Here is a 27,680-nt window from a genome sequence, read left to right on the forward strand (position 1 = left end):
TAGATACAAAAAATGTTTATTCTTGCTCCCAGCTAACCCAACTCTACCTCTTCAGTCAAACTTTTACTGAGTACCTACCAGAGATTAAAATAATGACTAAGGGGCACCTGGGAGGCTCAGTCATTAAGCATCTGCCTTTGGCTCAGGTCATGGTCCCAGGGTCCTGGGATCGAGCCCCACATCGGGCTCCCTGCTCAGCAGGAAGCCTGCTTCTCCCTCTCCCACTCCCCCTGCTTGTGTTCCCTCTCTCACTGTGTCTCTCTCTGTCAAATAAATAATCTATAAAAAAATAAAAAATAAAATAATGACTAAATAGGATACTACCTATCCTTAAGATGGTGGCTGATACACACAAGTGCGCACACAGAGGAATATTACTCAGCCATAAAAAAGAATGAGAGCTTGCCATTGCAACAACATGGGTAGACCTAGAGGGTATTATGCTAAGTGAAATAAGTCAGAAAAGACAAATACCATATGATTTCACTTATTTTATTTTTTTTAAGATTTTTTTTTTTTTTAAGTAATCTCTACACCCAATGTGGGGCTCAAGATGAAGAGTTGCATGCTCCACTGACTGAGCCAGTCAGGCGCCACTTCATCTATTTCATTTTTAAAGATTTTATTTTTAAGTACTCTCTACACCCAACATGGAACGTGAACTTACAACCCCAAGATCAGGAGTCACACGCTCTACCACCTGAGCCAGCCAGCCGCCCTCCATATGACTTCACTTATATGTGGAATCTAAAAAACAGGACAAGCAAAAAAACAGACTCTTCGATCCAGAGAACTGGTGGTTCTGGGGGTGGTGTGAAGAGATGGGTAAAAGAGAGAAAGGAGATTAAGAGGCACAAACTTAGTCATGTTGTAAATAAGTCAGCGATGAAATGTACAGCATGGGGAGATTGTCAACAATACTGTATAACACTGTATGGGGACAGATGACTACACGTATTGTGGTGAGCACTGGATCATGTGCAGAACTGTGAAATCAATGTTGTACAATGGAAACTAATATAACACTGTATGCTAATTATACTTCAATACAAATAATAATGATGATAATAACAATAATACTAAGATTCTACCTATCCCTAGGAAGTTCACGATCTTTTGAATTAGAATGTGACGTCTGGAAAGTTACTAAGTACTCTTTGTTCCCTTCTGTCTAGATGTGACTAGTAATGCCCATCCCCATTTCACAAATGAGGTACAAATGTGATGAGAAAGCATCATGATATGTTTAAGTGACAAATAAACGTAGACATGGATTTTGTTTTTTGATTTAGCAAATTATAAATGGGATGCTGATTTCCTTCCCAAGCAAATGGGGAAACCTATCATTTCAGAAATGTCCACCACTTAATCCACCGCATTAGACATTCATTCCTGCCAGATACAGATAGCTAAGACATTCTTTTAAGTCTGTCAAAAAAGGGATTTCAGATCCTAGAATTCATTGTCTCCGTAAGATCATGCTGCAGGAATAAAAGGGCATTTTTCACACTGCACTGCAGTCCCTCTAATGATAAATCTCTAAACAAAACTTGTGTCTGCTTCAAAACACGGAGGTAAGTGCAACTGTTTCAGAAGACTAATTAGAAAGTGGTAATCAACATTCTTCCTTAAATCACAGTTTCCAAGAGATCAAGAATGTTTCCATCACTTCCAAATTTTAAAACTCCTGCCAAAAAATATTCACTTGCCAGATACAAAAAAACTTCAAATCAAATCACTGATAGATCTGTACCATACTGTAGAAACCATTTGTGTTGCTACTGAGTTTTAATACATAAACCTTTTACTGTGTTAAAAATGTAATCATAAAACATACCAAGCCCAATTTTCAAAATGCACCTAGTAATTTTTCAAAAATGAAAATGGAAGGGTGCCACAACCATAAATAATGTCAACTATAGCATTATAATAAAAAACAATCCGTCGATAACTCACAAGGCTGCTAGCCAAATTCTATTACAAACCCTACCGTCAATTTCTAATCACAGAAGTTAAAGAAATAAAGTACATCACAAAACTGAGCAGTTGGGAAGTATAATAAATGAGTAAACATTTAATGATCTCTTTATACAGTCAGTGTAAAGTAAAGCAACGTGTGAAGACACGAATGCCATTTCCCCACTGCAGCAGAGCTCCTCGACCTGCAGCAGTGAGCGCACCCTTGGCAGGGTCTACCAGGCAGGAGCCAGGATGCGCTCACTGCTGGGGAGAGGCACTCACTAACTCACTGCGCTGCCCGAAGCAGCCAGAGGGGTCATTATAAAATCTGATGTTTGGTAAAGGAGACCACTGAAATGGAGGCTCTAAAGCTCTTTTCTGATAAACACACATACACGTCTCATAAGAGATTCAATGGACCATGACACCACCCCCATCACTATCTCTCACATAGTGTCATCATATACAATTTAAACTTTATTTTCTAAAGTTAGTTATGATCAGTGTTTTACACAAACTAAAATGATGAATGTCCCAAACTACAAAGGTCCTCCTCAGAAATTATGACATGGGCACCATCTGAGAATGGCTGCAACCCGCCAAATCATGACAGACAGAAGGACACTGCTCTGAGCTCTGAATACACAGTAGTGCTTCGCTTTCTACCTTCAATGAATTCCATAAATCAATTACCATATTCTAGCTTTACTAATTTATCTTTTGGTGACTACAACAATATTTTATTGGGTATTTTGGGAAAGAGACATCTCAAGAATTCTTGTATGGCACTGAAGCTAAAGAACAACAGGTAGTCATTTTAAACTACTGTAACAATATTACATGGCCCTAATGTTTCGGCTAAATGTGATAGTAAAGAAAGCAAATAATAAAGTATAAAGTAGGTAGGAGGTATAAGTTTCTGCAAATATTCTTGCACTACTAGGGAAGAATCAATATTTTTTTTAAGACTTGCTTCATCTAAGACAATAATGGAAATCTTTTTTCATTACTATGCTGCAGCACTGAAGGCAGTTCAAATCACCAGAAAAGTATGGCCTCAGTAATGACATGGTCACATGGTATATGGTCTCTATTGAAAAGTAACTTGTGTGAATTGTTGTGCCAATTACCCACCACTTCCCAAGGTGAGCTAATTGCCAAAATGAAAAAATTTCCTAATAGAAACTTCACATAATTAAGAAAATCCTATTAACACATCAAGTCTGTTTTTTAAAAGTCTTAATTTTCAGAGACATAAAAATTTTATTTCTACATACCTTACATGTGTGATTGTACCCTGTCTTCAAAAAAATCTTTATATACATTATTCTCAACCTAACCTTCACAAAGAAATCCTTTTTTGGGTAGCACAGTGAAAACTGCTAGGAATATGCAGGTAACTTGTTTAAGCCAAAATTTACTTACATAACTTGACCAATAATCATAGGATTATCAAGTGGCATAGCCAAGATTAAAATTTAGGTTTCCTATTATTCCAGAGAGTTAATAACATCAGTAATAAAAATCTGAGTTTTCAAAACAGCATGAAGAAAAATATTGCCAAACCAAAATCAAATCATGTTCTGTTTACAAAGTAAATTGTAAGAGTAGGATGATAATTTTTCTGGTGAGCAGAACTGTACCTTAGTAAAAATATACAAAAAACAAAAAAACCCCACCTCATTACCCCGCAGTTAACTTGTCACTCTTAACCATCCCAAATAAAGGTGAGAATGTATAAATTTAAAAAAGGATTCAGAAAGTCAATGTCAAAAAGTCCTAGCACAAAAGTGTATGCAGTGACTCATAAGAAAATCCTGTAAGCCCTCACTTAGAACCTATTCATTGTGGCCATCTCGTTTCTCTCGATCCCAACAGACTGAAAGGTGCAAAGACAGCTGACACTACAGACAAATACAAGTGAGCAACAGAACAGCCTAAGGGATGGAGGAAGTTTGGCCAACACGGAAGAGGCAATGGACAACAGGATCCCCCAAAGGCCTCAAAGTAAAATAACTATACCAACGTTCTCAAGTCATCAAGAAAATTAAACCGTCTTCAGTGAAATCTTCTAGGGGGGCAAAAAACTATATAATACAGTGAGAAAAGCTTTCTGTCAAAATTACCTTGAATTATTCTTGGTACTTACAGTAAAAAGTCTTAAGTTACCTGGATAATTCTCTCGTGTTAGATACATATGCATTTAAGTGCTGTGCATTTATTTTATTAATCTATTTCACCCAGAATCCTGCAAATATTTTTAAATGTTTTCTTTAAACATCAAATAATGTTTATTTTAAATGCTATCCAAAGAAGGAGCTGTTAATTATAATTCACTAGAATGGCCCCTGAGGGTTTTGGTTCCAAGATACAAACCTACTGCAGCATGAAACTGAGATAAAGCATCAGCTAGCTGTCCAGCTGCAAGTAATTTCTTGCCCAATTCAAGATGTTTCTCAACATCTGCATTTACTCCACATTCAGCACCTAAAAACAACAACAAAAATAAGTTAACTTTCCATGACCAAGATTTAATTCAGAAGAATAAAATGCTAAAAATATGGGGCACCTGAGTGGCTTAGTTGGTTAAGCATCTGCCTTCAGCTCAGGTCAGTGATCCTAGGGTCCTGGGATCACCCTGTGTTGGGCTCCCTGCTCAGCAGGGAATCTGCTTCTTCCTCTCCCTCTGCCCCACCCCCCAATCATCCGCACTCTCTCCCCATCTCTCAAATAAACAAATAAAATCTTTAAAATATATATGTATAGTTATCTGCTTCAGGAATCTGCTCAGATAAGAAGAGTCACAGAAGCTAAAGAGTGACATAGAAAAGGTAACAAAAAAGCACAGTGCTTCGTTTTACGAAGTACAAGTGACCCCAAAATATACGCCTTATCACCCTGGTCAATCAGAAGAATGTAACCAGTCTCCAAAATATAAGGGAAACTGCATAACACAGAGTAGTTAAAATGTGTCAAACAACAAAATCATAATTGCTTTGTTAAACTAGAATTTCATTTTTTAAAAAAGATTTTATTTATTGGGGCGCCTGGGTGGCTCAGTCGGTTGAGCGTCTGCCTTCGGCTCAGGTCATGATCCCAGAGTCCTGGGATCGAGCCCCGCATCAGGCTCCCTGCTCTGCAGGCAGCCTGCTTCTCCCTCTCCCACTTCCCCTGCTTGTGTTCCCTCTCTCGCTGTGTCTCTCTCTGTCAAATAAATAAATAAAATCTTTTTTAAAAAAAAGTATTTATTTGACAGAAAGAGAGCACAAGTAGGGGGAGTGGCAGGCAGAGGGAGAGGGAGAATCAGGCTCCCCACTGAGCAGAGAGCCAGACGTGGGGGCTCGATCCCAGCACCCCAGGATCACGACCAGAACTGAAGACAGACGCTTAACCAAATGAGCCACCCAGGCTCCCTTAGAATTCCATTTTAATGAGTATATCGAGTCCACTCTAATATTCATGTATTTATTGAGCATTTACAATGCACTGGGCACTATTCTAGGTATTTGGGATAAGTGAGCAAAACAAACAAAAACCTCTGCCACTCATAGCACTGGACATTATGGAGGGAGGAGACAGGCTTTAGAAATACATAAATTACAAAGCATGGTAGGTAAAAAGTATCACGGAAAAAGTCAAGCCATGTGAGGACATCAGGAGTGCTGGGGCTTTCAGTATTAAACAAGGTGGTCAAGGGTGGGCCTCACTGAGAAACTGACATCTGAGCAAAGACTTACTTGAAGGAAAGTAAGGAACTCACCATGCAGATACGTAGAAAAAGAGCTTCCCAAGAAGGAGCAGCTAGTGCAAGGGCCCTACGTCAGGAGCATGGCAGGTTATGTCCAGAAACAGCAGGGAGAGCAGGATGGCTACCCCAGAGCAACAGGAAGACAGTACTGTAAGATGAGGGCCTGACTGTATGGCTTTGGTTTCACTCTGGGTAAAATGGGGAGCTACTGAGGAATTCTGAGTAGAATAACATGATCTGTCTATGACAATTATCAGTGTGCTACTTTCTCTGCTCTCAATTCATCCATCAGTACCTGGCTTTAAAAATGGACTGGTTTTTAAGCATTTCTTCTTTATACTGAGCACAATATTACACTCTGTCACAGTAAAATGTACCAAAGGGGCATTGCAGGAAGGACGCTTTCTGGATCTTGTTGCTGTCTTTATTTTTTTCTGGCTCCTGCTGCATGGTGCAAATGGGAGGATATCCAGTGGTGCCCTATCCTAGCCATGTGCCCACAGGTCCAGTCCCTCAGCAACCTGGCTGGCTTGACTGGGCACTATCTCCCAATGAGGACATCATACACTCCAGGCTGCATGCCCACAACAGCACCCCAACTTCCCATACTCACAGGCCAACCAACCTAGGCTCACCTATACCTGAGAAGGTTATTTCCTGCTTGCTCAGCTACAGTGGACCAGCTCTAGTCCCAGCAACTCAGCAAATTTTTCTATCAGCAACTTTAGGTTGCACCTGTAACTTTTCCAATAAAATCTAAACCCCAGACTTGAGTAGGGGGATCCTCTCTCAGTTGGCCCTTCTTTGGGGAATATCCTGTAGAGCTTTGTTTACATCTTGATAGTTATTCTCCTATCATAACTTAACAATTCTTTATATTAAACTTCCCTCTTTTAAAGTACTCTGTGGTCTTGGTCTCCTGAATGGACCCAGACTTATGTACTGTTGCACTGGGGAGTGGTCCTAGCAGACAGACCCACAAAGATAGGGTTGTTGTTTTTTTTTTAAAGATTTTATTTATTTATTTGTCGGAGAGATAGAGAGCACAAGCAGGGGGAGTGGCAGGCAGAGGGAGAGGGAGAAGCAGGCTCCCCGCCGAGCAGCGAGCCCGATGCAGGACTCGATCCCAGGACCCTGGGACCATGACCTAAGCCGAAGGCAGTCGCTTAACCGACTGAGCCACCCAGACGCCCCAAAGATAGGTTTTGAGAACTGGTTTGGTCATGCCCTTGAGCCTCTTGAGTGCAGTGCTGAGCTCACTGTCAATGAGAAATAAGATGTCAGTAATCCATAGCAGGTATTAGAATCAGAATTAATCACGATACCATTTGTGGTGCACAGTAATCACATGTTAACTGGAAAACCAAGGCTGCTGCACTTGACCCCAATGACAATAGTGAGGAAGGTAAGGACTGTGGTGCAGGAGCAGGGGGGGTGGGGTCTTTCAAGTGTACTAGAGCACTTAACAGAGAGAAAGAACCTGCTAGCTTGAACCCTCAGCTCAAAGTCTCCATGAGCTTCCACGGCAGCCCTAAAACAATCTATTTTGGGTAGCCACAGAGCTGATCTAGCTGAAAATCAAACACAAAATTTAATTAAATGTGTATAGAAGGGTGCATATGGAAACTAAGAAGCCAAGCATTTCTCTTTTACAGTGAGCATGATGTTAAGCTATTCAGGGTGTTAAATGGACACTGCAGAAAAAAAAAAAAAATCTTTGGAACAGTCATCTCTTGGGAAAGTGAGAGAAAGGACACACTGGGAAGGGGCAAGAGAGAACCTCCTGGGGTGATGATAATGTTCTAATTTTGATAGAGGTATGGGGTACACTGGGATGTGCAATTATCAAAACTTAGCAAATAGATACTTAAAATATGGACAATTACACATAAACTTTACATCCAAAAAAGCTGTTGATGATATGCATGTTAAAGTATTTAGGGGAGGAGTGCCTGGGTGGCTCAGTCGTTAAGCATCTGCCATTGGCTCAGGTTATGATCCCAAGGTCCTGGGATGGAGGTCTGCATCAGGCTCCCTGCTCAGCGGGGAGTCCGCTTCTCCCTCCCCCACTCCCCCTGCTTGTGTTTCCTCTCTCGTTGTCTCTGTCAAATAAAAAAATAAAATCTTAAAAAAAAAAAAGTATTTAGGGGAATGAGTACTGGTATTATTTTGAAATGTATTTTTAAAAAAGAATTAATGGATGGATAGAGAAAGGCCCAGATGGATATGTGTTAAAACCAAGTATGGTACTTGTATTAATGGTAGAATCTAGGTGACAGATACAGGAATGTACACTAAAAAATTCTTTCAACTTTGTGAAATGTTTAATAATAAAAATTTAGGAAAATATATAGCGTTAGGGGAACACACACTGGATTCTGTAAGGACACAAGTTAGGGCACCTAACACCTATAGTTAAAAGAAATTTAAAATGCAATTTCTCAGTCACACTAGTCACAGCTTAAGTGCTGGAAAGCTAGTGATAGTACAGGAAACACTGCAAACAATACAGAACATTTCCTATCATCATAGAAAGTTCTATTGGACAACACTGAGGGGGGGTTTCCTGAGGTCTTACCTGAAACCTGAAGGAAAAATGGGAATACCACCAATAAGACCAAAAGGTCTTAACAGGGAAAAAAACCAACATTCCAAACACAAAGAACATTGCATTTAAATGCCCATAAGTAAGAGAATTAAGGAGGCTTTCAGAGAAATTAAAGTCCTACATTTCGGGTAGCTGTCCTCTCCGTCATGATTTCATTATTCTGGAGTGGGTCGCTTCAGGTGCTAGGTAAGTCTCATAAATAGCCGGAGGGAGAGGGAAACCATAAGGTATGTTACAATAATCCAGGTGACGTGATGGTGATCTGACTGTGGAGTAGCCATGGAAATAGAGAAGAACAGACTGCTCAGAGAAAAAGAGAGAAAGAAGACTACACATGGCTTACAGCGACTGGATGTGGAAGCCAAGTGAAGAAAGAACAAGAGTCCAGGATGCCCACGGCAACTATGTGAGAGCAACTATGTGTGCCTGCCATTTAATCAGCAAAAGCAACTGAACTCTTTTCCTCTGCTACAGCAAAGAGCGGAAAGAAATTCACTTTATCTTGCTATTTGCCCTACTGAACAAAGTAGCTTTTTCAGCTTTCAGTGTTCCTAGTTCCTGTACGGTATCTTATTTCCCTGGGTCCCTGATGGACCCCTCCAGGCAAGGAAGAAAGGGAAGAAGGGGAGGGAGGCAAGGAGGGAACCTTAACTTGATGGCCTCAAAAACTTAGGGTCCTGAAGAGCCCTGTTTGTCTGGGGCAACAACATAAAGATGTCTAAACCATTTAAGACTGTATGGGTAACACTTAGAGAAATTAGTTGGAGTTTTCAATGGGCTAGGAAAGCATTTGCTCTCCCTTTTAAAATGAGAATATAGACTCTTGCTCTGAAAATTCACTATGCAATAAAGATTCAGAAACCAGTTCTACTCTGACAGGTCACCTGTAGTTCCACCTAATTCCATACCATATCCAAAAATATAACCTGCTTTTCATAATGAAGATTACAGAAACGACTATATTTCATTCAACAAATGATACTGAATATACACTATGTGTCAAACTGTGGCCATAACAGAGATGAATAGGGTGGTCTTTTCCGAAGAGGCAATGAGGAAATTCCGCCAGGCTTCAGCCATTTGTGAGAATGCTCTAGGCAGCAGGGTTTCCAGCAGTGACTGCAGGAAGACAGGCTGCTTCTGAGCATTACACTGGCATCTCTGCAACATACTGAAGTCTTTATAGAATACATAATACGAAGAATGGGACTGACTTCAAAGTAATCTTGAAAGGAAAATGAAAGTACAGGTGAAACAAGATCGGCCATACGCTGATAATTTTTGAAGCTGGGCAAAGTACACCAGGGTACACAATATTATTCTCCCTACTTTTTAAGATTTTCCCAAACCAAGTTTTTTAAAAAATTTAAATCCCTTCAATAAAGAGAAAACCAGCAGATAAAAATCTCATACATTAAAAAAAAAATGTTCTGAAGTGGACCACAGGGACTAGATCAGGACAGCCAACTGAGAACACGAGCCTATCTCCCAACGTGCTCAAATTCCAGAAATGACAGAAGTTATTTAAAGAATACATGCATAACCTTTCCAGGGGGTGGCGGGGACTTCTAAAAGTGGATGGTCATCAGAAAAACAGACATTTTAGGGGACAAAAAAAAAACACACGGAAAGGAGAGGATAGGGTTAGTGGGCAAAATCACATCCAAACACCTTCCGGAGGGAAGGGTGCCATGGAGGTGGATGCGGTTCTTTGAGTGCTCCAAACTCTGACACAAGGAAAAGGAAGGAACCCTTGGATTTCCCGGCCTCCAGCCAGGCAATGAGTCTTCTCCCACAATCAGTATTCACAGATTGGCAATGAGCAATTCTGAAATTTACAAAGATGATAAAATCAATCTTTAAGAAACTAACACCAAATAAGAGATTTAAGGGGAAAAAATAAGTGGGACAAACAGGAAAAAAATTTCTAAAAATGAATATAATTGACATTCTTACAACTTCAAAAGATGCAGCATTCATAAAAACCAGACCAAGTATTTTTGCACTTACTGCTCTTGCAGTGGATAAAAAGACAGATAAACCCATTTCTAAATGCCCTGACAAGCTGCCAGAGGAAAGGAGGAAGACTTAATATAGACAAAGGGGTCAAATAAGTCTCCCCTGAGAAGATAATGTTTGAGTTAAAAGGCAATGGAGCTGGGGGGTGGGGGGAGGATCCTGAATGACAAATGCCTCCAGCAAGCCAAAATATGACCAGGCAAGGAGCACAGAGCAAGTGCAAAGGGCTTAGTGTTATGATGGGGGAACACACCTTCAAGGAACCAAAAGGAGGCTCAAGCATATCAGGAAGGACAGAGAGTATAGGCAAGGTAGATCACACTGGGCCTTTCAGGCCCTGGTAAGAAATTTACAGTTTATTCTAAGTAAAAAGAGACGTCATTAGAATGGGTTTTATCAAGAAACTCATTATGTGATTTACATTTTAAAAAGATCCCATCCAGGGCTGTGTGGCCACAGGGTGGAAGAGATTCAAAGCAAGCCAGGATGGAAAGAAGTGTGGGAGTGTGAACTAAGGATAGCAAGTTGCCTAACAGTACATGTACTCTGATTTTATGCTTTAAAATATATATATACGGGTGCCTGGGTGGCTCAGTCGGTTAAGCGGCTGGCTTCGGCTCAGGTCATGATCCCAGGGTCCTGGGATCAAGCCCCGCATCCGGCTCCCTGCTCAGCAGAGAGCCTGCTTCTCCCTTTCCCTCCGCCTGCTGCTCTGCCTACTTGTGCTCTCTATCTCTCTGTCAAATAAATAAATTTAAAAAATAAAATATATATATAACATGTAATTCTATATTTTTTTCCAGTAAAAATGTATTAATGTACTACTAATACAGTAAAAATTTAATAGTGTGAACTGAGGAACATGTTTGTTAAAGATGATCCTGACTGAATAATCACTTGCAACTGAAAACTCTTAAAAGAATATTTGTAAACACTACAGACATATTTTACAATTAAGCAGGTAATTAACTCAAGAAAGAAAAGCAAAATAACCTATCCTCCTTTCAGCGACTGTGAAGCTGGGGAGATTCCGGTCCAGATGTCACTGTCCTCCTACCCTTTGACCTTTCCCCAAAGCATCTCAATAAAATGGTTTGATTCCCCCAAAACAACAAAACCCAACCTCAAATGTTTTTGTTAAACTATAGTTCAAAGGGACAGCACTGTAATCAGATACTGCCGAGAATATAGGTGAGATAGATCCTAACACTTAAAACAGTACTTAGCCTTTATAGATTCTAAAATATTTATGAATGAAATGATGGCATGTATGATAGGTTTCAAAATAATCCATGGGTATAGATAAAATAAGATCAGTCATGAGTTGGTAATTGTTAAAGCTAGGAGATGGGTACCTGGGGGTTCATATACCATTCCCTCCTTTTGTAAATGTGTCAAATTTTCCATAATAAAGTTTTATATTCAATCTCTTTAAGGGACTAGGGGCGGGGATATTAAAACAGTTAAAGGGGTACCTAGGTGGCTCAGTCGTTAAGCGTCTGCTTTCGGCTCAGGTCATGATCCCGGGGTCCTGGGATAGAGCCCCGTATCGGGCTCCCTGCTCCTCCCTCTCCCGCTCCCCCTGCCTGCCTGTGTTCCCTCTCTCGCTGTGTCTCTCTCTGTCAAATAAATAAATAAAATCTTAAAAAAAAAAAAGTTAAAGATAGCTCATTTTCATTTTTTAAATATAATTTCTAATATGAACTATCCATCCATAAACATTTATAGTTCCTAGTGTAAAAACAAAAATCTGTGCATCACTCATGTTGAGAAACAGGTATATAGAAACCAAGGTAAATTACACGAGCAAATGACTGAGAATCAAATAAGAATGATGAAAGCTCTGTATATGAACTCTGGAACAATTCAGCCTATTACAGGGGGTACAAGTAATTATAGGGGCACGTTGACGGGACTCTGTGTATTCTCAAAACGCAGGGGGTAGGAAGGGGGTAGTCAAAATAGCATAAGCTTTCAAACATTTCCCTATCACATTTTCTCAAAGGAAAGATCAGATCAACGCACTGAATAGAGGATTCCATTACTTGAGGAAGGAAGAAATTTGGGTATGAGATAAACTATTAGTCAAAATGCTTTCCTTATCCAACTATGAAAACGTTTAACACGAAAGATGTAACACAGAAAGAATTAAGAACCTATTATGCGCTAGATACTTTCGGTGTCATAATTTCACTTAATTTTCACAATGACCATAGAAAGTGAACATCTTTCATACTCTTATAACTCAGGAAACTAGGCTCCAACTCATCCTGCTGGAAGACTCACAGTAACTGTCAAAACAATTCAATTCCAAAGTCCAGCTTTCTTTTCAGCACAGCCCATGATCCTTTCCCCTATAATCCAGGCTAGGTGCTCCACGGTTACTAAGCCCTGGATGCTTCACTCATGCAACCCATCATTTAATATAACATTTCAGCAGAATGGTTTGCAACCTCCAAGGTTGATCTGAACCTAAGTTTAGTGGGAGGCAAGAATGCATTTGCAATGTTCTTTGAACTGTTATATCAAGCTATTTCAAGATAGACATTCCTCACTGAGAGTCATTGTGGTTTCCTGCTTTCACAGTGCTTGGAAGGAACCAGAGCTCAACCCACCGGCTCTCTACCACCTCCTCAAAGTGCCCTCAGAGGACCCCTTCTTGGCCACCCATCACAATTATGCATTCCTCTTACAGATGTGCCAAAACTATAACCAGGAATCAGAGACACCATCAACTGCCAGATCAACCTGGAGCTCTATGCCTCCTATGTCTACCTGCCCATGTCTTACTGCTCTGACCCCAATGGTGTGACTTTGAAGAACTTTGCCAAATATTTTCTTCACCAACCTCAATAGAGGGAACATGCTCAACAAGGTGGCCAAATCCCAAATTCTTCAGGATATCAAGAAACCAAACCATAGTTAACTGGGAGAGCTGTCTAAATGCAATGGAGTGTGCAAATGTTACGCATGAAAAAAAGCATAAATCTGTCACTACTGGAACTGCACCAACTGGTCACTGACAAAAATGACCCCTATTAATGTGACTTCATTGACATTCATTACTTGAATGAGCAGGTGAAATCCATCAAAGAATGGGGACCCTGGAATCTGGTATGGCAGAGTATCGCTTTGGTAAGTGTATCCTGGGAGACAGGACAATAAGAGCTAAGCCTTAGGCTGGCTTCTGATAGCCATGGGGCTGACTTCCTTGGTCACCAAGGCCAGGCATGCATGCAGGGGTGACCTTTACCTTTTCTCTAAATTGTACCAAAACATCCACTTAAAGTTATTTCATTTGTACTAGTCCTTCAAATAAAATTTGGTATGCCCTCCAAAAACGTTAGGTCATTCTGTCACCCCAAAAGTTAAATTACTCTTCAAACTAAATTTCTCTCACCTTCTAGGATTAAAAGAGGTTTCCAGATTTCTCTCCCTTCTGAATAAAACTCGGATCTTTATTATGTTATAATTTTATCCAATATAATTTCCATTTATATTGTGTAAGTAAATACAACTTCCTCTAAGAAAATCTTCCATGGCCTACCCCAATCATCCAGAATTATTATTCCTTCAGTGCATCTCGGTCACATTTCCATAACAGGTTCTGCCGCAGTGTAAGTGTTGTTGTGTAGGCTCCTTTCTCCCTGCAAAAGATGGTGTGCCTCCTAACTGGGATCTTCCCCCGACCTTCCACCAAATCCAGCCCCCATGCTGCTGCCAGAGCAATCCTTCCAAAATGCACTCCTAATAAAAATTATGCAGTATTTTCACATCACTGGCTAGATTCAGTCTAAACCCCTTCAGATCTAAAGGCAGACAAGACCCTTCATGATCGGATCCCATGATGTGGGTCCAGCCTCACCATCCCTCACTCCTCCACCTCTTACTTTACACCCCTAGGCCATAATGAACTGGTTGTACTTCCTTGAACAGACTATATTCTCATGCCACATCAGTTTGCATTTGCTGTTCCACGAAAAGACCTTTCCCACTTGCCCCCTGGGAAATTGCTCCTCCTCCAACAGGACTCCGCCCTCAAATGCTGGCTCCTCTGTGAGACCCCCTCTAACTACTGCAGTGAGAGGGTGGCGAAAGCCCCTTCTATGCTCCTATGACATCACCACACTCAAAAGTACATGACTTCACTTTGCAATACCACCATCTCAATATATTGACCTTCACAGTTTGCCAGCCTCTCATAACCCCTGATACCCTAATCCAGATAAAAAGTGAGTTTGAGAGAAGAAACCATCTTTTCTTCTTTATATCACCCAGTTCAATACCTTGCACAACTGGACACTCAATATTCACTGAGTGAGTGTACCTATCTTCCTTCTGACTTAAAAGTATCACAAGTCATCCAATCAATAGAATTGATGTCTGGTTTAGTTCCTCCAGCATGGGCTCAACCACCTGAAGGTTTCCCAGGCAGCTGCAGATTTGAAACAATTCTGTCTGCAGATTATTCAACACAACCCCCTGCTGACTGGAGTAACTTAAAGTAGGAATCCCTTCAGACCCCAGAAAGTCTGTTCTTTTTTGTAGTAAAATGAATCTTTGGATGGTTTTCTAAACCACTTTTCATGAACCGGTGAATATTCAAAGGAGAACTAAATTTGAAGCCTGTACAAAAACTTATCCCTAAACAGGTGCCACATGAAACTTCTACCTTTATCAGTCCTTAAATCTACTTCTCTAAATTTTCATAAATTTCTATTTCACAAGGGTAATTATTTTATATACACTGACAGAGGCATACAATAAAATACTTAGTGTAAAAGTTTAAAAAAAAAAAAAGAAGAGAATCCAAGGTACATAATAACAATCATCAAATCAAACTGATACTACCAAACATTCATAAAGACATTAATACGTAAAAAGAAAAAATTATTTGTAAGTTGTGGCTGTTTCTGTAGTATCTCAACCCTATTTTGAGCCATGGGTACTTTTCTATTCCTTTGCCACATACTAGGAGACAGGGACAAGAGCAGTCTCCTACTTTCTAAGAGATAAAGCAACCAAACATCATGCCTAATCGGCATTAAACAGTAAGTTTCTCCTTAGATGAGCATAACCATAGGTCAGCAAAATATACAGAAAGTGTAAGGAAAAAGGTAGAGTAGCTAAGTCTTTTTAGGAAGTTAGTGTTAGAATCATCATATTTTGGCAAGAAATAAAGAATTTTAAGAAATGTAAAGTCGAGGGACACCTGGGTGGCTCAGTTGGTTAAGTGTCTGCCTTCGGCTTGGGTCATGATCCCAGAATCCTGGGATTGAGTCCGCACTGGGCTCTTTGCTCAGTGGGGAGCCTCCTTCTCCCTCTGCCTCTGCTGCTCCCCCTGCCTGTGCTCTCTCTCTCTCTGGCATATAAATAAATAAAATCTTAAAAAAAAAAAAAAATGTAAAGATGAGGGGTTAAGAATATGACGTGGTGAGAGTCACAATCAAGAGTTCAAGAACAAGAATGAAAAAGGCAAGAACTAGTGGTCAAATTACTAAGGTTCGAGCTAAGGCCAAGTGACATAGCAGGTAGCAAGCCCAGTGTGGTTATTCAGATTGGAGCACTCAGAATGAGAAGGACAAGAGGGGCTCCTGGCTGGCTCAGTCAATAGAATGTGTGACTCCTGATCCTGGGGTTGTGGGTTCGAGCCCCATGTTAGGTGCAGAGATTACTAAAAATAAAATCTTTAAAAAAAAAGTATGTGATGGATGAGGAAAACACAAAGGTCATCCTACAAAGGCACATGAGGCAAAAAAGACAAAATACTGTTTGAAATAGATCTGATCTGAATCCAAGATTCAAGCAAGATGGGGTAGAGTCTAAAAGAAGTCTCATGGCAAAAACACAGAAAAAGTGGAAATTGGCCACAGAAAGAGCAATAAGTGCAACTAAGTACAACTAAGGACTGATGACATAACAGTTTCAATAAAAATACACTGAGGCGGAAACCCTAAGCATCTCTTTCCAGTCACTATGACCCAAAAAGTGGTTGAGCCAAATTGAAAGGAAGAAAAGACTGAGTAGTTGTGCGGTACATCTGAACTAAATGCACTAAAATCTTCCTAAGTGAACTAGGAAAATAAAATCTGTTGTAACCAGGTTTGCTCAATTTCAATGGACATTACTTGTCTTTGCTTCAGTTAACTGTGAACACAAACGTTTTGACAGTATCCCTTGAGTTTCAACTTAGAAAATAAGTTTAGAAGAATCCATGCAAAAAAAAAAAAAAAAACGAGCTTAAATAGTCAACTTCACTCATCCATTTAAAAAATATTTATTGCACATCTACTTCATGTCAATGTGTTTCAGGTAGAGACAAGAGCCCTTTCCACAAAGCTTATATTCTAGAGAGAACAGGCAGGAAAGAAAAGTAAATGTGGTAATTCAGACAATGTGAAGTTTTAAGAAGTAAATTCAAAAAGGTAAACAGAAACTATTAACTGAAGAAGAGAGTCCTTTTTACAGTGTGTCAGGATAGGCCTCTCTGAAATATGAACGTTCATTTGAAGACCTCAAGTGAGGCTTTCCAGATGGTGGGGACAGCAAGAATCAGTCAGAAATGAGGTTGGCACTTGAAAGTAAAAGAAGCTGGTGTGGGGGCGCCCAGATGGCTCAGCCGGCTAAGCATCCGACCCTTGATTTCGGCTCTTGTCATGATCTTGGGGTCGTGAGACTGAGCCCTGCAAAAGGTTCCGTGCTGGGCATGGAGCCTGCTTGAGATTCTCTCTCTCCCTCTCTCTCTAGGCCCCTCCCCAACCCACCCACACCATCCCTGCTCTCTCCCTCTCTAAAAAAAAAAAATATATATATATATATATAAAATAAATTAAAGAAGTTGGTGTGGTGAAAGCCTAATGATGAGGGGAAGATTACGATAAGCGGTGTAAGTAAGCAGGAGTCAGACAGTAAGGCTCTGCAGTTATCCTGCGGGAACGTGTTGAAGAGAGAACAGAAGATGAGGAAATAGAGACTATCAGCAGCTCTTCAAAGTCCTACTGTCTACAGAAGCAAAGACACAGTTCAGTAGCTGAAGGGACACATGACATCAAAGAACAGTTTAGGATGGAAACACTACAACACGTTGGAGTGCTGATGTTAAAGATCCCACAGAGAGAAACAAAGTGATGACCCAGGAGAGACACACTAACTCTAGGAGCAGTACTTTCAGAAGATGAGAGGAAATGGAATCCGGGGCATAAGTATAGGAATTGGATTTTGCCAGGAATAGAGATGCTTTATCCATTTTAATATAAGAAAAGTAGCAGACTGGGTATAAATATAGGTAGGCTGGTGACTTTAGTGGAAGAAAGAAAAGGAAACTGCCCTGTGGTGGCTTTCAGTTTCTCAAATAAAGACAAGGTCTAAAAGAATGAGGTAGGTACAGAGGGAGGAAAGGGGGGGTTACATTGGAGATTTAAGGAAAAGAAAAGGTCTGAAATGCTGCTTTTCAGGAATGGACATATTAGGGAATTGTAGGAATGCTGGCAATATTGAGTGTGCATTTGAAATTGAGATTATATGCTTACAGTGAGACCAGTCAGCAAGGTTATTTCCATTTTTCTCCAGCCATGTTCAACTCTGAGGTACAACAAACAAGTTGGCCAAGTTGGGTTTCACAGGTGTCAAATTTTGCCACATGAGTAAAACAAAATACAGGGGCAAGGAAACTAAAAGATGTTTGCAGTGGAGTGACTATAAGGTGGACCAATAAATCTAAATTGAGAAGAGGGAAGAGGACATGCATACTTCACAAAGCATGTCTTATACCCTCGAGTGGTCTGTAAACTCAATGGCAAAACCATGAGTTCAATACTATATCTCACCAGAAAGCACTACAGTGTAAGCCTCCGCTGATTCCCATATTCCAGAACCCCAAATGACACAAACTTATCAGATGTACAAAACATTTTTTTTAAACCAGCTTTCTAAAGATCTTGAAAGAAAAATAAATCTACAGTTGAAATGTCTTAGTTCTAAAGAGCAGGTGATTGGGTTCCCATATTTCCATATAAACAAAGATAAACTGCTGGACATTAATCAAAGGAAAACCATGACAAAATAAATTAAACTTAAACACAATTAATTCACTTCATATGAGAAAATAAAGCCTAATAATTACTGCAGGGAATCCCATCTCAGAACAACAACCCCTGTCCCACAGAAAAAATTTTACTGCATTTCAGGGCCTTGCTCAGCAAATGCTAGCTAGTCAAGTGAACTGGAACTTTTACACTACTATCTATAGCCCTATCACATTAAAAGAACTCTAGAAGCTATCTGACCATCTACTAAAATACTCAGTGTGTATAAATTACTTAAAAGTCATTCATTTTCCCTACTTTATGTTTCTTTACAAATTTAAATAATGCCAGAAAAACCTAGAGAAACAAAGCATATTTTAAGTAGGTTAAATGAATATAAAAATTTCAATATCATTTATACCTACAGATTTCCAACTATCCTTTACCTATGGCCAAATAAATGGTTTAGTCAGGTCAGTTCAGTGAAATACAGAAAAACTGGGTCCAGGAAGCATGTTAAGGAAGAAAAAAAAGATAAAAGGCTGTGTTCCTACTCAAGGCACCACACAGAACAAACCATTAGCAAAGAATTAAAATAGCTATGTTATCTGTAACATGAGAATACTAGATACTACTAAAGTTTTCTTTCTGCTCCAAAAATTCTATTCCTAACCTAGTGCTTTGGACTTCTTTCAAAGGCCTTTTTGAAAGACAGTGCTAAAAGACATAATCTTTCAATTCATAAGACTATTACATAGTCTTCTTTCTTTGGATCACAATTAACAGAAAAGCCTGGCGGGGGGGCTACAAAGACGAATATTTTTAAATCAGAAAAAAACTAGGCCAACTAAGCTAATTACTGGTGATCCTCTCTGTCGCATGCAACTCTGTGTTTCACACTCACTATTCTCACACCCTTCTCCTTGATCTCCTCTCCCTCTGAACCTCAGACCTATATCCCCCTGGAGAACTCTGAGGCTACTGAAACCAAACACAACTTACTTTGGAAAACAGGAGTTAACAGTTTGTCAATTCAGGTCAAAGGTTCTTTCTTACCTTTATATCCTCATCACCAAATTTAGTGTCTAGTATATGCAGACACCTAACTTTACTCCTCTATATGACTTATTAGACCAGTGATTCTCACCAGTGATTACTTTTCAGAAATGTGAAATTTCAGGTCCCACCCAGACCTAGTGAACCAGAAATGCTGAGAGGGGAACCCAGCACTCTGCTTTAAAAAGCCCTCCAGTTAAGATTCTGATACACACTCAAGTTTGAGAACCACTGTATTAACATGACAGGAAATCATCTCATTACCCTCAGTGGCAAACAAACCAAAAAAAAAAAATGCTGATTTCTCTCAGCTGCCACCACTTACAAATGCTGGGGCCCACATGATACACAAGATGAACTTTAGAGTCAAATAACTGAGTTTAACTTATGGTTGTTGGATTTAACAGCTCTGTGACATTATAGCTAAAGTTCCCTCATCTGTAAAGTAGAAATAGTATCACATACCTCCATGAATGAGAGCTCACTTATAGAAAGACGCCTGGCACACAGAAGACCTTTAATGAATTTAACATCTTTTTCCTTTTTTTCCTACTACCTGTACCAGGTTCCCTGATACTTCATACAGGCAATGCTCCTCAAGAACAGCACTCTGGCACTCCTCTGAGAATGCCTTCTACACAGAAAAACTCTCTAATGAAGTTTTTCTTATGGAAAATACTCTAGGAGGGAAATGAAGTACTGAGTCCTACAGAACAGCCATTCCAAAAAGGTAGTCCAAAAGCTAGTAGGAAAAGCAAGTCATATAAAAGTGTGCACTTTCATAACTTAAAAAGCATAAAACAGAACATAGGCAACTTTCTCTTAAGTGGTCAAAATAAAGCACTTGTCGTAACTGGACAAAATGTGACACTTGGGCGGAGAGGGTGTTAACATTAGAAAATGCAAGAGAACTGGAATACATGACCCATATTAAAGTGGTCCGGGCATTCAAAGTTCAATTCCCTAGATTGTCTAGGGCAACCTAGACAACTTCTTTGTCCCAATGTTGTCACGATTATATGTTCTGATATGGGGTCACCAGGAGAACAATATTAGCACTGCCATGAATGAGACCTAAAATGTGGAGAATGTATTTCTTTTTATTTCTTTTTTATTTTTTTTAAAGATTTTATTTATTTATTCATGAGAGACACACAGAGAGAGAGAGGCAGAGGGAGAAGCAGGCTCCCCAAGGAGCAGGGAGCCTGATGCGGAACTCGATCCCAGGACCCCGGGATCATGACCTGAGCCGAAGGCAGATGCCTAACCATCTGAGCCACCCAGGCGCCCTACTTTTTTTTTTTTAAGTTTAGAATTTTGAGGGGATTTTACCATAAACAATTCCCAACTGTGGTTCCTCAGTCCCTCCAAATCTAACATTAAGTCTCATATTGAAATACGTGACCCCCTTGACTAACTAGCCCTTTTCATAGGAATGAAAGCAGATCAGTGCATGTGATACGACATTACACTCGTGTATTTCTTGCAGTCCCCAGGCTGGAAGCATTAGTTCAACTGGCACTTTCAGCTTTAATTCTTACTGCTCTCGCTGACATCTATGATGGGACAGCCCTCTGCTTTTGCTATTCTGTTAGAGTAGCCAACAATTCAATCTGTAGGACTCAAGCTTAATTTAAGCGTTCCGTGCCTTTTAAGGGGACCTTTTTTCAGAGAACTCGGAAAAGGAAAGCCAGCCGTAAGTTGAAGGGCACCATGCTGGGAGTAGTAAAACCACAAACTTCGTGCCTCGCCCTCCGGGAGCTTGAATTCCAGCACCCGATCCTTAACGCACCAACCCAACAACTTCTCCACGATACACACTAATGCGAGGGTTACTCAACTTTTAACAGTCAACACTGTCCCCTCCACTGAGCGCAGTCGGACACACTCCCCCCCCTCCCCGGAACTCCAAAGCGAAAGAGGCCTCCCCTTTGGCCACCTTTACTGCCTCCTCTAGCACCACCGACAAGTGTCCCCAGAGGGTCCCAAGCAAGGCTGGGACCCGACGGCTGCTCCGGTCTCCGCGTCCCACGACTCTTAGGAGTCGCTGCCGGGTGCCCCGCTCCCCCGCACCCCCTCGACCTCCTTCGGTCCCGCTCCTCACTCGGAACCCGTCCGTCCCCGCCGGGCGGCCCGCCGGTCCCACCGCCTCTTCCCCAGACAAACCCGGAACCGGGTGCCGGCCCCCGCCCAGGGGCGGTCTCAGGCCCAGCCGGGCCGCGCGGACTCCCCGGCTCCCGCCCAGCCGCCCCGAGACTCGCGCCCGGATGCAGGCGGGGAGGCGCCAGGGGGCCTGGCCCGGGCGCCCACCTCCCCCGGCCAGGGCAGGGCAGGACTCACCTTCGTACTGCAGGTCCACCAAGACCAGCAGGAAGGGGAACACCGAGCCCAGCCGGCTGGTCACAGAGCCGGGGGCCACCATGTCCGAGGGCGCGGGCGGCGAGAGGGAGAGAAGGTGCGGGGCCCACCAGCCCCGCCGGCGCTAAGGCTGCAGCTGCGCCCGCCCGCCGTCGGCTCTCGCTCAGGCCTAAGCGGCAGCTGGCGCCCAACGAAGGAAGGCAGCGGTGGGCGGGGCCCGGGCGACGCTACGCCCCGAGCGCAGCCGCCGCCCAATCGCCTTCTTCCCGGCCGCTCTCCTACTGGGCTCGCCGGGGTCGTGGTTCGCGTTGATAGGCTGCGGGGGCCGCCGCCCCGCCCCATCTCTGATAGGGTAACGTGGAGGCACGGGACGAGGCTGCGTCCGCTGGTCGTGGAGCTGTCAGGGAGCTCCAAACGGCCGTGGCCGGTCGGAGGGAGGAGGCCCCGGGGCGTCTGTGCGGTGGCCGCCGAGTCCGCATGCGCAGGCCGCGGATGCCTTTTCGGGTTGCTCCCGGAGCTGTAGGTTAGCGAGGAGGAGGTTTTCCGTGTGCTGTTTAGAGAGGCAGGTGAAGCCGCCGCGTCCACGAATAAAGGGCCAAGCGTCGTCCCAGGAAGCCCGAGCGCCTGGAGTGGAGGTCTCGGAATGGACCGGTGAACAGCACGCTTCACAGAGCCTGCTACCGCCAAGCCGAGCGTCTCGGAAGGAGTACAGCCTCCACTGAAGAGTGCCCGAGAAACGGTCAGAAGCCGGAGCTCAGTAGAGTAGGAGGAACTGATGGAGGTTGAAGCATTTCAGGGACAGCCGAGAAGGATCTTAGTGACCTGAGGCCCGGGAGAATGGCTTGGAAGCCTGGAACACCCCTCCCCACCCCTGGCCAGCGTGCCCAGGAAAGAGAGCAATTCTGGAAGATTCTGCGAGGAAGAAACCAGGAGGCACAGCAGCTAAGACAGCAGGGGGCTCTGGGGAGTGTAGCCCACGTCAACGGGGGGTTGGGGGGGCGGCAGGAGAGTCCTGTTAGAACGGATCTTGCATCTGGTAGTCATCAGAGGAAACTCAACAAGAGAGCTAGAAACTTGTACAAGATAAGACTCAAGTTACTCAGTTTAGCGTTAAGTTTGTTCAAGGCCATTTCCTCTGGCGTCCCCGGCACAATCCGAAGTGCACGCTATACACCAGTGATGTTTTAGCTGGAGTAAAAGAGTAATGCTTTTCTGTGTTTGTTGTCAAATGCAAACTTACTAGTTTACCAATAAGTATAAAAATGAGTTAAATGAAACGTTCATGTAATATTTATGATAAATACATGAATCTTTGGGCAGTTGGAATGAATAATTGATTTTTTGCAAACTGCTCTGTGTCCACCCCTCCATGTTCATTGCACCATTACTTAAAATAGCCAAGACATGGAAACAACCTAAGTGTCCATTAATAGATGAATGGATAAAGAAAATGTGGCACGCATGCACAGACATGTGCACACACACAGAGGACTATTATTTAGCCATAAAAAGAAGGAAATCTTGCCATTTGCAACAACATGGCTGGACCTTGTGTGCATTATGCTAAGTGAAATAACTCAGAGAAAGATAAATACTGTATGATCTCACTTATATGTGGAATCTAAAAAAAACTCATGGATACAGAGAAGGAATTGGTGGTTGCCAAAGGGGGGAAGGAGGAATGGATGAGGTGATCAAAAAGTTCAAACAAACATCCAGTTATAAGTCCTGTGGATATAATGTACAACATGGAGACTATAGTTAACAATACTATATTGTATATTTGAAAGTTGCTAAAGGAACCAATTTTTTTTAAGATTTTATATATTTATTTGAGAGACAGCGCACAAGCAGCGCACAATCAATGAAATCATTGATTTCATATAATCAAATCAGAAGAAATAGAGCTCTGTTTTTAAATTTTTTATTGAGATATAACTGAAATATAACATTGTATTAGCTGTAGGTGTACAATGATTTGATATATGTAGACATTGCAAAATGATTATAAGTTTAGTTAACACCTATCACCACATAGTTACACTTTTTTTCTCATGATGAGGACTTTTAAGATCCATTCCTTTAGGGGTGCCTGGGTGGTTCAGTTGGTTGGATGTCTGCCTTTGGCTCAGGTCATGACCTCAGGGTCTTACAATGAGCCCCCCATCGGGCTTCTTGCTCAGCCAGGAGCCTGCTTCTCCCGCTTCTCCCTCTCTCGCTGTGTCCCTCTCTGTCAAATAATAAAATCTTTAAAAAAAAATCTTTTAAAAAATATTTATTTGACAGAGTTAGCAAGAGGAAGAACACAAGCAGGGGGAGTGGGAGAGGGAGAAGCAGGCTTCCTGCCAAGCAGGGAGCCCAATGTGGGGCTCAATCCCAGGACCCCAAGATCAAGACCTGACCCGAAGGCAGACGCCTAAGAACTGAACCACCCAGGTGCCCCTCAAATAAATAAAATCTCTTTTTTAAAAAAAGGAATAAAGTACTGATACATGCTAAAACATGAATGAACTTTGAAGAAGATTATGGTAAATTAAAGAAACTGGTCACAGAATTGTATGCTTCCATTTATGTGAAATAACCAGGATAGGTAAATCTATACAGGCAAGAAGGTATTTGGGGCTGGGAGTAAGGAAGAAGAGGGAGTGACTACTAATGTGTATAGGGTTTCTTTTGAGAGTAATGAAAATACTCTTACATTAGGTAGTGGTAATGGTTGCATATATCTATGAATATACTTAAAAACATTTAATTGTACACTTTAAATGGGTAAATTATATCAATTATAACTCAATAGAGTTCTTTTTTTAAAAAACAGTAAAGGGATGGAGGGGCCCATGGGTGGCTCAGTAGGTTAAGTGTCTGACTCTTGATTTCAGCTCAGGTCATGATCTCAAGGTTATGAGATCAAGCACCGCATCAGACTCTATGCTGAGTGTGGAGCCCGCATGGGATTCCCTCTCTCCCTCTGCCCCTCCTACCTCTGCTCACGTGTGTGCACTCTCTGTCTCTCCTAAAAAAAAAAGTAAAGAGATGGAAGAAAATATTTATCATTCAGACACTAATCAAAAGAACACTGGAGTGGATATCTAAAGTAGTTGGGGCACCTGGGTAGCTCAGCCATTAGGCGTCTGTCTTCAGCTCAGGTCATGATCCCAGGGTCCTGGGATGGAGCCCCGCATCGGGCTCCCTGCTCCGTGGGGAGCCTGCTTCTCCCTCTGCCCCTCCTCCTGCTTGTGTTCCCTCTCTCACTGTGTCTCTCTCTGTCAAATAAATAAATAAAATATTAAATAAATAAATAAAGTAGTCAAACCTATAAAACCAAAGTAGAATCGGGATCTCCGGGGGCTTGGGGGAAGAAGAAATGGGGAGCTATTGTTTCAATTTTACATCATGATAAAGTTCTATTGCACAACAATGTGAATATACTTATCCTACTGAACTGTATGCTTAAAAATGGTTAATGTGGCTAATTTTGCTATGCATTTTTTACCACAATTTTTAAAAATGTACTAAATCTCTGTACAGCTGTGGAAAAACACATTAAAAAAAGAAAGAATGCTAGAATGACTGATTAATATCAAACAAAATAGAATTCAAAGAAAAACAAAATTACCAGGGATAAAGAGGGACATTACATAATAATAAAAGGATCGATTCAATGAGAAGATTATCAATCCTAAATGATACACACCTAACAAAAGGACTTCAAAATACATGAAGCAAAATACTAGCAGATCTGAAAGGCAAAAGAAACAAATTCACAATTTTAGTTGGAGACATCAACATTCCTCTCTCAGTAATAACTAGAATGAGTAGACAGAAAATCAGCAGGGAAAATCAATAGAATTATTCATCAACCAACTGAATATAATCGACATTTATAGAACACTCTACCAAATACACATTCTTTTTAAGTGCACATGGAACATTCACCAGGATAAACCATATCCTACATCATAAAACAAGCCTTAACCAATTTAAAATAATTGCAATTATAAAAGAAATTATATAAAGTATGTTCTCTGGCCATGTTACAATGAACCTAGAAATCAATAACAGAAAGGTAAGAGGAAAAATCTCCAAATACTTGGAAACAACACACTTCTAAGTAACCCATGGGTCAAAAGGGAAGTCTTGAGGGAAATTAGAAAATATCAGAACTGAATAAAAATGAAAATACAACATCCCAAAATTTCTGGGGCACAGTCAAAGCACACAGATTCCAACATACTTCCTGAAACTCCCTACAAGGCAAATCCTGTACAACCCTCTACAAGTAGTGAATACCATAATAACATAGCCAACGTCTTGTGGTTGCCCAGGCATGGAAAGAAAACTAGAGCTTGAATCCAGAAGTGACAGATGCCATTTACATTTCCATTGGCCATAATTAGTGACATGACTCCACATAACTTCAAAGGCACTAGGGAGTCTGTTGGGGCACCACGATAGTCAATAAGCCCTAACATATCTGTTTCAGTGAGCAAGAACAGTAACAGTTACCAGGTGGCAGGTTTTATACCCAAGATGGTAATGGTGAAGATGGAAAGAAATGGTAGGATTTGGAAAGTATCTTGGAGGCAGAGCCAATAGGACTGCTCATGAATGGGGGTAGAGGGGGAGGACAGAAAATGAGGCCTGATTTAGGAAAAGCAGCCAGCTGGTTTAGGAGCCTAGCAGAGGAAATAGCAAATACAGAGGCTCTGAAATGGAAACAGTCTTAGTGTGTTTTAGGAATAGCATGTTGAAATGTGATAACCTGGTGGGGGGGGGGGGGTGGCAGCAGAATAACATGACGTCAGGAGGCAGACCGAAGCCAGATCTTATAGTGCCATCTAGGCCACTACAAGAGAGGCTTCCTCTTATTCTGCCGAACAATGCAATTACCAGAGGGTTGTAACAAAGGGCTGACATGATTGGATTTAGGTTTACAAGCGATCACTCTCGCTGCTGTATAAGCAACAGATTATAGAGGGATAAGCAGCCTGCGCAGTTAGGCGGCTCTTGCCGCATTCCAGATGAAGGTGATGGTAGCTTGAAGTATGGCGGTAATAGCAGAGATAGAGATGGAGAGAAGCCAACAAATCTGGCATGTATGGGGGCGGGTACTCGATGGGACGGATGGCAGTAGGACCAGGTGAGTAATCAGGTTACATTCATGTAGTTAATTTCTACTCAATTGCGATACAAAAGTGTAGCCTACAATATTTTTTTTAAAAGGGAGAGTTATATTTTATTTTTTTATCTATTTGACAGAGAGGAGACAGCGAGAAAGGGAACACAAGCAGGGGGAGCGGGAGAGGGAGAGGCAGGCTTCCCGCGGAGCAGGGAGCCCGATGCGGGGCTCGATCCCAGGACCCCGGGATCACGACCTGAGCCGAAGGCAGATGCTTAACGACTGAGCCACCCAGGCGCCCCTGGCCTACAATCTTTTTGATAGGCTCTGGAAAGGCCAACTGGCAAGAAGACACAAAAGGTTCACTCGCTGAACCTCTATTTCAAATTCACAGCAGTGATGTGGAAACTAAAATGAGAAAACAAGCAAACAAAAGGACCTCGCTAGAGTATAAGCCAAGATAAACATTTCCAAGGACTAAAAGTAGGGGGGAAAAAAACCCACAAAGTCACGTGTAAGCAGAAGCCATGGCAATACTAGCCTGTTTTAGATCTAGGAAGGGACCAAAAGTAAGCCCAGAGACAGCCTCCTCATTCTCCCTGGCGCTGACTCCATCACCAGCAGCTCTGTTATGACTACTTGTTTACATGGAATTGTAGAAACCCAGAAAAGGGGAATCGAGCCGCTCCTGACTGGCTCTGCAATATCAGCCTGGAACCGATGTTATATAACAGCAGAGAGTGAGCCTAGAAAAAAAGAAAAGTGGAAAAACAAGCAGATAAACAAAAC

At 41.7% G+C, this 27,680-nt stretch overlaps 1 protein-coding gene across 1 annotated transcript in view; it reads right to left on the bottom strand.

Moving 5' to 3' along the window:
• Positions 1-21,976, bottom strand: part of DNAJC3 (DnaJ heat shock protein family (Hsp40) member C3) — a 70,393-nt gene extending 48,417 nt beyond the window's left edge. The window contains exons 1-2 of the mRNA XM_027588083.2: positions 21,755-21,976; positions 4,336-4,446 (exon numbers count right to left, since the gene is read on the bottom strand). Of these exons, the coding sequence (XP_027443884.1) occupies positions 4,336-4,446; positions 21,755-21,836 (193 nt within the window). The 5' untranslated portion in view covers positions 21,837-21,976. The remainder of the gene's footprint in view (positions 1-4,335; positions 4,447-21,754) is intronic.
• Between the last annotated feature and the right edge of the window lie 5,704 nt (positions 21,977-27,680).

Source organism: Zalophus californianus, chromosome 3 (genome assembly GCF_009762305.2).
Source record: "Zalophus californianus isolate mZalCal1 chromosome 3, mZalCal1.pri.v2, whole genome shotgun sequence".
Lineage (NCBI taxonomy): Eukaryota > Metazoa > Chordata > Mammalia > Carnivora > Otariidae > Zalophus > Zalophus californianus.